Below are 11,571 nucleotides of genomic sequence, written 5' to 3'. Positions count from 1 at the left end.
TGTAAAGATGTTAAAACTGAGTGATCAAGCCCAATATAAGATAAGTGCAGGAGAAAAGTTAACTGTTTTCCTGCAGGTTGTTAAATAAGGCAAATGTAAATACAACCTGACATTCACATAAAGCTGTCACTGTCAGTGGAAGCAATTAGTTTGATTAAAACGCCCAATTAGTGACAATATTATAGTAAGAAATGGGCTCCAGAACACCAGACAGACTCCACTTGGCTTACGTTTCCTTACTCCATTGCAGTACAAAAAAATCAAAATTTAAACGAATGCACTCCCTTGTGTAAACACACTTGATTCCTGTTGGAAGGTGACAAACATGAACACCGTTGAGCTGAAATGACGAAATAAAGCAAATACACTTTATTTATAAATCTTGAGTTATAATTTAATACGGTACCAATATGTTAACCAATATGCTTTCACAGTACATCAGAGTGGTTGTCAAAAAGAAGTAAACACAAATACACTCACACACACACACCCACACACACACACATGCACATACACTCTAAATTCAGCAATACCCTGCAGTGGTCTGTTGTGCCATTAAGTGGCCTGGGCTCATTAATGCATGAATTATACTGAAATAAATTTGTTTCTTGGCCTGGGAAATTAAGAGATTGTAGTTATTATAGACCCAGTGCTCTTAAAAATCTCTGAGGAAGTCAGTGTAAAAGTCCAGGAAACATAAATTCATTAGAAGTATTTGGTAATGCATTTGTCCTTAATCTCGTAGTGTCATTCGTGTTCTTCTTACCTGTCATGGGGGAATATGATTTGGACTTTAACCCCTCTAAATATAAAAAATATTGGATTAAGCTATCCAACAGTCAGCTCACCGCCATGATTAGCCTCTCAGTTCAGATGAGAAAAAACAGAAAAGTTGAAGTGTGACAAAAATCCGGGAGAGATAAATTGCTTTGAAACAGGATTTTAAAGAGTTTAACTGGAACATTATGGCAAAAAAAGAAATAATCGTATTAGCCAAGAAGTATAACGAAGAAATGACTAACGCTTGGCGCAACCGAACACTGAGCATGAGAAGTGCAGTTCTGAGATGTTTTTGCTGTTCTCATTCTTTGCATGTCAATAAGAAAACCAGAATAAGAAAACAAAGTAACTAAAACAAAGCATCAATCTCACCTTTCTGTCTCTATGCAACCGAGCAAAAAGGTTGAAGTCAGAAAAAGTCAGATTTCAAACAATCATATTAAATCTTTCTGAAATGTTCCTTTAGTCCAAAGTGCTATGTCTGGAAGGTATGAAAACAACAACAACAACAACAAAAAACAGATCAACACAAGACGATCCCTGCAGTTTTCTCACTAGCTGGGGTAAAAATATGTAAAACATAAAAAAAAAGGAAAAAAAGAAAACAAAAAGGATCCAAAACATAATTTACAAGCACGATAAATATACACACAGGTCCAATAAATATTGTTTGTTATCCCAAAAACCATAGACTGTGAGAGGTCACCACACTGCAAAAAGATGTCCATCGTAACCAGTCATTTCGTTTAATGACATTAGTTCTCTTTAAACAAGTGAAAATTTCTGCCAGTGCGGTCAGATCATTTTGTCGTTGTTAAATTTCCTGTATTTTATGGACCCCTCTAAAAGCGCAGGAGCATAATGGAAAATAAGGCAGCTAATACCTCTGGTATGATGAAAAAAGCAAATTAAATTACATTTTTACCCATAAGATACTTTAGAGAATTTAATTCCACTGACAGTTTTTTCTCTTGTTTAAATCAACAGAGATTTTACTATTTGAAATGACTTGATTTGAAAAGTGGGACCCTTCCTGACCTTAGTAGCACCACAGCAGCTTTTATTCTCTATTGAATAGGCATGTAAGGCCAGTTGAAGCTGCTACCAGAAAGCAGCATGTCCCTTATCAGAGTTTCTATGGGTGTTTTCCCCACCAGACGGACGAAGAAAAGCTGCTCTATGACAGAAGAAGAGACGCTGCGGAGGGAAGGCAAGCGAAGCAGCAGCTTCCCAAACCTGTTAGGCTGGTTGGGATACTGGCTCCTCACATACTCCTCTAAAGCACACTGCGATTTCTCCTGGAGACCCTCCACATGGGCCACATCTGATAGACCACAAGCATCTACAGAGAGAATGTAACACAGAAACAAATAGGCAGAAGAGAAGAGGTCAGGACCAGTGGTTCAACTGGGCATCTGAAAAATACTTCAGTTTCACGTTTATTCAGTGTTAATACAAAATCACCAAAACTCACGATGGTACAGTCTGAATGTGGAGTTCGATGAAAAGTTACAGTGATCGAAAGTCAAAAAAGCACCAGAAAAGACAAAAATCTGTAGGTATTACTATTTACTGGTATTATTTAAATCCCTGGGTAAGACATTAAAGAAGAGCTCAGGGCAGCAGAATGCCGAATATTAGTGGATGCATTTAAATATTTTATTACTTTGTAAACAGATTTGAGTGAACCTCACTAAGATGGTACCAGAACCATCAACCATAAACACAGAACACCCAATAAACTAGTTAGTCAGACATGGTTGGGTAAATGTAGAGGTTTAAAAATGTAAAATTGGATACTGTAAGAGCGCAGTGGCAGGTTGAAAATAAAACATATAGGCAAATAGTTGAGGTTTGTCAATCTGATGCCATCTGGGATCAACAATGGTGCCACTGCTCTCATCCAATCAAAAAAAAAAAAAAAAGAAAACTCAGGGCCCAGAAAAAAGGAAGGAAGCACGGTAAGAGCATTGATTGCTCTGAATCATTTGCATTTCAACACACAGCAGACTCTTCTGTCTGTACTGTAAAACTGCAGGCCGGTTGGAAACAGGGGTTAAAGCAGGACTGTCCCAGTTTAAAAGGCACGTGCTCACATGTGCTCACGGGGACTAAAATAGACCAATAGGAAACCTTCTTTTATTTATTTTTTTACTCTGCTGCTACTTGTCCTTTTGAACCCACTCACAATCCAACAACCAAACATCACTCTGTCATCTAAAAGGCTGTGAAGAAACTGGCATACATTTTGCATTGCAAAGTCAACTAATAGTTCCCCTTGCTTTATGAACAGTGCAAAAAAAAAATCTTCTTTATGAAGATATTTTCAAATTTAATATCTTCTCAAATAATATTTAATATCTTTTCAAATTTATTATGCAGTTACATTTACAAGCTATGATCGTTTTTAAAACAGTGGCAAGATTTAAATATAAAAAAATTCTTTTTTGAATAAAAAAAACCTTCTAAATTTTAAGCCTGAAAATAAGTTAATTAAATTTAAGTGGTTTCAATTTTTTCACTTGAAATAAAAAAAAATACTCTTTTTTTTTTTTTTTTTTTAAATAAATCACTCTGCTGAGGCACCTTTTATGTGAAGCAGCAGTGGAATATAGATGTTGTCAAATGTTTAACTCAAAGCTCTGTTTCCATTTGCATAACCTATTCAGGCAAAATATTTCATATTTTAAGGGCTGTAAGGATTTGATGCAGTTTTAAGACCATCAAACTCACTCACTCACACTTCCTCTTCAGTATTTTTTTAAATGCAGATAAACTGTTGCTTCAAGATCTGACAACTGTATGAGGTCATTTAAGTTCACTATGAATTCTATCAGAGGTAAAGCAGCTGGCTCAGGTTTAAAGGGAGTACTTTTCTAGAGCAAACCCAACATATATCATTTGTATTCCTTTTTTTAATGACCGTTTATAACGATATCAGAGGATCATCAGACTTATGATCATACTAAAATCTGCAAAAATTTTGTTTTATATAGATTTTGCTTTTAAGGTGTTTCAGAGTTTTAATACAAATTATTGATTTTTCTTTTTAGCCCCCTTCCCCCACCCCCCAACGCACAGTTACCGAGTGTTATGCAAACTATTATGCCACGAGCAATAAAAAAAATCTGTAAAATTATTTTTAGAAGATTTTCTGTCGTTTTTCTGGAAAGATTCATTCCTACGTTTTTCAGGCGGTTTTTAAGTAACGTTCTCGTCCGCTCGCATTAATTTTGTTTTCTCTACAATTGGAAAATAATTTATTTAATTAAATTAGAATTTTAATTTTGATAGCGGTTGTTTTCTTCGTGGTGGCGGCGGCACAATTCTCCTTCGTTTTTAAACTTGCGTGATTTCGCTAAAATGTCAGCCACAGCGTGTGTGGGGGTGAAAAGGTAAAGTTTACCTGTGGTGAACAGCACGATGGCCTTGATGCAGCTGTACTCCGCCGAATCCACGTGCAGCACCTTCAGCTTCTCCACCTGCTCCTGGAAGACCCGGATGTGGTCCATGAAGGCCACCACCCGGTCAGCAGACATTGGGGATGCGTGGAGACCAGCAGCCGCCAGTAGCGGGGCGGCGTGGACGGGCATGGAGCACTGGGCGGCGTTCAGGACGAACAGTTCGCTCCAGGTGAGGCGAAGAAGGGCCACCTGGTCCGGCACCTGCAGGTCCGGGAAAAAAGGGATGTTGCGGGCCCACTCCACGGCGCTGAAGAGCATCCGAGCCGCCAGCTCACAGATGTTCTCAATGCCCAGGATGTTGTTGTTCTGCAGGCACTGAGAGCCGAACCTGGAGGTCGGGTAGGGTTCGGCCCGCAGCAGCAGAGAGATGTACCCCGACAGATAGGAGTGGCACTGCAGAGGATCCCCGTTTGTCAGAGCAAACTGGCCGTGATATGACTGGGTTGGTATTCTGCCTCTCTGGACAGCTGTAAGAAAGAAACAGCAGAAATGTCACATCACGCTAGAAGGCGATTAAAACAACGCAGATGACATTTAAATAACCCTAAAACTAGACAGCACGCACGGGACGTCATTTACGACAGCATATGTCAATTAAAACCTCGCGCTTATTTTAGTCAGATTAGGCTGGGATTCCTTTCTAATGTCAGTGGTGAGCTAGCTTATGGTTGGCTGGCTCTTCAGAAGTGGACATGGATAAGTGTTGTGGACAGCTCCTGGAAAGAAATGTCACATTCAGCTCGGTGTTGGGAGATCTGGAGCACAACCTGCAGATAATGGCGTGTGAGGTTTTTTTTCCCTTTTCCCCCCCTCTTTTCTTTTTCCCAGCGTGTTTCTGGGTAATTCCGTAGTGTTGCATTTTTTTTTTTTCAAATTTACAATTGCTCCAGTTCACAGCCCAAATTATCGGGATTCCGTTTTCAGTTAATGCTCTCTAATATCATCAAGTGAGTAGGCTTATTGTAACTTAATTATTTATTTTTTGGCTGTGAAACCTCTAATAGGCTAAACTTTAATAAACTTTCATATTTAGACAACAAAGCAGACTCTTAGTAGGCTAGTGTAGGCTGCGGTCTGGGCCTATTGCTGTATATGAAAAGCATGCATAATGAATAAGAGCAGACACACATGGTCCGCACGCGCACATCATTTAAAAATGTATTTTACATTTTTATTGCTACAATTTAAACGAAAAAAAGGCACTGAAACTAAAGTTAAATATATCTACTGCCGAATGTGAACACCTGACATTTAAAGCATCTGCAGACTCACACTCACCGGGGATGATGGACATAAAGCGGAAGGGGAGCAACAATAGTGCACCTAACATGCTACAGGATGCTAGCGGGAACATCTGTAATATGTGTAATATCACACACTGAGGTCTACACAATATAAAGCTATAGTACGCGAGACAAAATAAATAATTATACACCCCGTATTTAAAAAAATATAGACATTATTAAATGAATAAAATATCCCTAGTGTCAAACCCCGGACAAAGGCAACATGTGGCGATGGTAAGGCTCCTGGGTCCACAAAGAAATATGTAAACATAAGCTAGGCTACACATATGTAGCATCCACACAACTAGAGTATGGGGCAGATATGCGTTCAAACATAAAAGAGTGCTGCATGTGAAAGTGTGATGGATGTGATAGTACCAGTAATAACAGTTTGATGCCAGCCCGTACCTTCTCTCCTCATGCCGACTTTGAGGCATTTCTTGAGGCGACAGTACTGGCACTGGTTGCGGTGGTGCTGGTCTATGGGACAGTTCCTGTTGGCCCTGCAGGTGTAGGTCAGGTTTCTCCTGACGCTGCGTTTAAAGAAGCTCTTACATCCCTCGCATGTGAACTGTCCGTAGTGCTTCCCACTGGATTTATCCCCGCACACGATACACTCGATCTGCTGGCTCTGCTGTTTGTCCATGGACAAGGAGGAGGAGGAGGAGGAAGAGGAGGTGCTGTTGTTATTGTTGGTGGTGGTCGCGACGGTGTTGCCGGACGGATTGGGCGGCGGTGCTCCCTGAGGTGCAGCTGCTGTTTGGGGTATTTCCAGAGAAGGCGCCGGGTTCATGTGTCCCGTCAGCTCTCCGGGCAAAGACAGAGGTGCAACCTGGGACACCGGGGAGGAAAGAGTCCCCTGAGAGTCCCCGACCGCCTCGGTGTTTCTCCACGCTACCATCGCCATTTCGACTTTCTCCAAAACTTTTTTGCGCCCAACTTCGTTTTTACGCGATAATTAACTCACACTAACTGTCGGCATCAATAGCTAATACACAGTCAAGGGAAACTGCGGCATTGTCTGACGAAACGAAATACAATTTCAAATAAAATAAATAAAAGAGAGCTCATAGGATAACGGCAGAAAATTAAAACGAGTTCACAAGTGAAGAGTGAGCAGTCACCCAGAAGCAGCTGCGGGCGCGGACAAAATCCAAAAAGACAGCTTCATTCAAACCGTCATAGTGCGCTATAGCATCCACAGAGGGGGAAAAATAAAGACGGAGCCAACATCCACACAGGGAAGCAACGTTATCCCCAAAATATACAATCTGATCCTCTCTGTTCTGTGTGTCCAGCTTTAAACAGAATGCCGTGCGAGCAGATCCTTCATTAGGGATGGAGTCACGCGACCAGGCTTTCCAGACGCTCCCTGCTCTCCCGATCAGTCAGAAGTTACATTAAAAAGACAACAGGGAGAGAGAGAGAGAGAGAGAGAGTCAAAGAGGGGGAGTGATGGATGTTGATTTTGATGATGCTTTGCTCCGGGACGGAGGAGGAGAGTGATGCGCCCGCACGTCACCGGCTGTGAATCGGTGACGCGGGTTTGGGGCGGAGTTAACGCGTGGAGAAGCTGGTCTCGGAGCAGCAGTGCGGGGGTTCAGCTGACTTTAAAGAGGGTAAGAGTTCACATCCTCCCTGTTATGTTTTCTGTTTTTTTCCCCTCTGTCCAATCTCTCTCTCTCTCTCTCTCTCTCTCTCTCTCTCTCTCTCTCTCATGTGTGCGTACACGAACGGTTTTTTTGTTTGTTTTATTTTGTTTTTTGCACTATGACTACTTACTTGCCGTGAATCTGTCAAACCACAGTTTGCATCATATCACCCATAATGTATATTAGGAGTACTCATGTTATACTGGTACATAAAGAGGCTGCTTCTGCCCGCAAAGACCCTGAAGGGGCCCATTCAGATCCTAAATGCAGTTATTTGATGCCACCTAGTGTCGTCAGTAAATTACGCAGAAAAATTCCCTTTTTTAGATCCACTTCACTCACAAAAAGAGATAGATTTTATACATTTCTTTTATAAATAATACATTTAATGCACCTCTCCTCTGCCCTGTCTTAGCTGCAGTCACTTTGTGGACTTTGTAATCACGTAATCATCCACTCACACCAAATTACTAATCAGATAAGAAGACATTTTTAGAAATTACTAAAACCTTTTCTTTTTTTTCTTTCTTTCTTGAGAGACAAAGTTTACAAGTTAGTTTATGTATAGGTGAGATACATATTGGACTTTTAGCTTTCATCAGTAAACTTACTAAACATCCTGACTTCCAGTGCAGATCTAAAATCCTACTGTAAAAAGATTGTTGTGAAATGCCCAGTATAAACACACAAAAATAGTGTTTTAGCACAGGCTGTAAAATCAATTCTAAATATAAATGAAACAAACCGAATAAATAAACTGATGTTATCCCTCCTCAAATAGCAAGAATACAAAGATATATGGGAATTAAATATATTCATGAAACCAGTGGCTACATGTCTAGCTGAAGAGATGACACCTTCACTTGTGCCTCTGCCCTTTCTGTCTCTCATGTTCATGATCTATTGAATTTCACTCAGTGCAGCTGCACTGGAGTATATGCTACTTGATATCCATAAAGCTACTGCATTTTTCAGAGTAGATTTGGTGACTTTGATTATGGTTTTACATACAGTGTTGCTGTGTGTCTCCATACAGTTGCATTGTTTGATTTTGGTGTATTTACGTGTAGCACAACCATCCTTTTCATTTGTTGTGGATTTCTCAAATGGAATCAGTCTGATGTCCATGGATGTCTTTGATGGCAAGTCAGTGCCATGTAAAAATGTCTGTATGGCCATTTCACTGTTGACTCATGCTCCATGAGTCCTGAGGCTGAGTGTGCTGTCACGTTCTTCCAGACGGCCAGAGCTGCAGTCATCCAGCGACTGCTCGCACACAAAACAAGCCTTGCCCCGCCTGCTAACAAAACACACGGCTGATGTCCAATACCAATCAGCAGTGGAAGGTCAAGGCTAAAGTGTTTACCACACTGGATGTGGATGATGCATTCCTTCACACTGTTTATTTCACTGACCTCTCCCCTCCCCCGCTCTGCCTCATGATGGGTCCGGTTAATATTAATCACAGATTTAGGAGTTTACAGATGATAAATCCCTCCTGTTTTTGGTGATCTGGTGCCCTTTATGACTTATCACCAGTGGGGGAGCTGAAAGCGAGCTAATTGGAAACAAAATGAGGGAGAGTTTGGCCAGGAGAGACCTGCTGTGTGGGCAAAACCACCAGGATATGACTGTTTGCAGTGCAGTGGGAGGCAGCTCTGGCTTCCTGCTCAGAAATCTGCAGAATTTTTCTAATGCAAGCTTGATGTCACTTTACTGAAAATTTGCTCTTATAATTCTGAACATGACAAACATTGGTCAAGCTAAAATCTGAATGAAATATAGTTTGAAGGTGGTTGATGAGTTTATATGACGTGAGAAAACTACGTTCAGCAGTGAGTATGATGAAGCGTATTGTCAAGGAATTACTTGACCAAGAGAGCTTTTAGAAAAGCACACATTATAGTCTTCTAGGAATATCCGGTAGTATTCTCAGCTTTGGCAGTGAATGGGTGTGGTGTAAAGTCATTACAGTAACGAGATTAATGGTTGTGAGCTAAAAGTGCACGGTAGCCTTTCAGATCCTGCAGCGGATGTCTTCTGTTTGTGTTTTAGCAGTGACTGTGTGTAAGTGTGCAGATTCAGAAATGTCATGACCTGACCTGGAGGCCATGATGTAGAAACAAACCATTGCAAATCAAATTGTCCAATTTACCTGCAAAATAACAACTCAACATCTGAACTGTACCCGCAGCAAAGTGAAATGTATAGTGTCTGGATGTGGTTGGGTGAGGCAAAATACATCAATATTTATAAAATAATCAGAATAAAATAAAAACAAAGGGATTGTGCATGTGGAGAAAAGGTTATGGTCAGCATATAACCAATCCTAAGTTCAAAAGTGAAATATACATGAGCATCAGCATGATTTCTGGAAAAGAAAGAAACATTTGCCATTTTGTGAGCGGAAAGCAAATTAATTATTACAACTAGCTTCTACCAGTTATTTAATTATGTGGAATAAATGTGCATCCACTTTTATTTGAAAGGGTAGTCCCTATATCCCTGTGATATTTTGATTGTTTAAATACTAATGAAGAATTAATCACAGTTTGTGCCTAACCAGATATTTTTGAAAAGAAACCTAATCCAGTTACATAAGTTTCAACCTTATATTTATCAAACTTATCAACAACCTAGAATTTTATATCTGATAACTTACTTACAATCTTGCAAAGTAAGCTCAATGTGCTCTTATTAAAAAAACAATTAACACCAAAAAATCACAGTAAGCTCCGGGGAATACAGAGAATATGATCCCTGTGATTCCTCTGACTGCAATTGTGTGGGAAGTGTCTAAAGTGCAAACCTGTCACAATCAGTTTGCTTTAAATTTTATTTTTGAGAATACATCCAACTTTTCTGACACTTGTAAAACACACAGAACAACTTCATCTTGAGTAAAATTTCTAGAGATTTTAACTTGAATACAGTGGGAATCAAATTTCTGTGAATAAGCAGATGTAGACTAGACATTTACTGAATTTTACATATTAAATTAAACTATAATAAAAAAGTGTTAACAACAAAGTTTTACTTATTAAAGCAAGACATTTAAAAGTTGAGCAAAAGTTGATTTTCATGCATTTTCCAGTTAAACAACAAAGAAGTTTCTGCTATAGATTGTTGAACCGGAGCAACAATTAATATTAAAATCAGTATCTTACATTATCATTTATAGCAATTGTAATTTTTACAGTAACTGGTGACTACCACCTTTTCGTGTTTATGTCTCTGGTAATAGATGCTGGACAGTAAAGAGAGCCTGTAGATTGTCACCCTGCTGTGAACCTTGGCAGCCACTGAAACAAAGCTGGTACCTCTTAGGCTCTTTAGCCGGTTCACATCCTGGTCAGAGAGCAGCAATAGTTAGTGAGTTAGATTAACACGCCACAGCCTTTGCTTCACCTGTGACCGCTGAACCATCTCTCACCTTTTTTTAACCCCAGACAGCTGACCTCTGACTCCTTCAGGCCCACTGCAGAATTCTTCATGAGGTGGATTTCACGCTTGAGAGACACATCGTGCTTCAGGTCAGTGTGCAGTTATAACGCACCACTAACGCTCGTCTCACTCATGAACAGATTCGTCCTGGCGAAATGTTGGGATCCTCATTAGGAATTGTACAAAATCCTACTTAACCTTTGACCTCACTCAGACTAGCACTCATTATCTCGTATGAGATTAACCCACATTGCTTTGTAAATGATAGAATTACATGCAACTCAGCTTTGAACTGTAAACAGTTTTGAAACTGATGAAATAAGATAACATTTTAAACAAGACATATGCTTTAGTCAAACCTTTTAATGTGGACTGCACACATTTCTGACCTTTTTATGCATAAGAGAACTAAAGATGACTGTATTATTATTGTAACATTTTACAGTATTTTAATATTTAAGCGCAAAATTTGAGGCATATTTGCTGGTAACCCTTCAGTTGATGCTGATAGAGGTCTGTCGTATAAAAGGATTGCATAATTAGTTTGACAGGTTTGTTTATGCCATTACAAAATATTTTTATTGTCCAGTCTCTAAAGTCATGGATAATGAGGGCAATAACATGATGAGTTTCTTACATTGTTGTGTTTTGTTTTTCAGGTGTTAAGGCCAAATAAATTCCCGGGGGGGGGGGGGGGGGGGGGGGCTGTGCACACTTTAAAGGTGTGGGGCGAAAGCACTAAGTGGTTAATTAAGTAGAATGGAAGAGGATGAAAACAACATTCAAACTTTACTTTAAGATAATATACTTAAGTGTGATGTGTACTATTGTATATTAATATTATTATTAATATTATTTGTGCATCTTAGATTTTTACTCTATTTCTTTAGCCTAATTAAGCAAATCATATCACATTCAGTTCATGGGTTAATCACTGGCAGTCTG

General features: G+C 39.7%; 1 protein-coding gene across 2 annotated transcripts; it reads right to left on the bottom strand.

Annotated features, from left to right (window-relative positions):
* Nucleotides 1-378: 378 nt before the first annotated feature.
* LOC134631533 (COUP transcription factor 2-like) lies at nt 379-10,773 on the bottom strand. Of its 2 annotated transcripts, none has more exons than XM_063479961.1 (3): nt 10,616-10,773; nt 4,187-4,711; nt 379-2,122 (listed from the first exon to the last, which is right to left on the bottom strand). In XM_063479961.1, exons 1-3 carry the CDS (start codon nt 10,674-10,676, stop codon nt 1,848-1,850), a joined length of 861 nt encoding a protein of 286 aa, XP_063336031.1. In that variant the 5' UTR covers nt 10,677-10,773; the 3' UTR covers nt 379-1,847. The 2 variants fall into 2 exon arrangements, with proteins under 2 accessions (XP_063336031.1, XP_063336021.1); XM_063479951.1 differs by lacking the exon at nt 10,616-10,773 and adding an exon at nt 5,939-6,438.
* Between the last annotated feature and the right edge of the window lie 798 nt (nt 10,774-11,571).

Source organism: Pelmatolapia mariae, linkage group LG1, assembly GCF_036321145.2.
Source record: "Pelmatolapia mariae isolate MD_Pm_ZW linkage group LG1, Pm_UMD_F_2, whole genome shotgun sequence".
Classification (NCBI taxonomy): Eukaryota; Metazoa; Chordata; class Actinopteri; order Cichliformes; family Cichlidae; genus Pelmatolapia; species Pelmatolapia mariae.
The sequence above is the reverse complement of the archived record's forward strand: the minus strand, read 5'-3'. Positions and strand labels throughout refer to the sequence as shown.

What these genes read in the sequence shown, in the direction of transcription:
- LOC134631533 (XM_063479951.1), bottom strand. Translation starts at nt 6,437, where the DNA reads ATGGCGATGGTAGCGTGGAGAAACACCGAGGCGGTCGGGGACTCTCAG. An exon ending in AGTCGGCATGAGGAGAGAAG is followed by an intron (nt 4,712 to 5,938) that starts GTACGGGCTGGC and finishes TCTTTCTTACAG; the next exon opens with CTGTCCAGAGAGGCAGAATA. An exon ending in CATCGTGCTGTTCACCACAG is followed by an intron (nt 2,123 to 4,186) that starts GTAAACTTTACC and finishes TTCTCTCTGTAG; the next exon opens with ATGCTTGTGGTCTATCAGAT.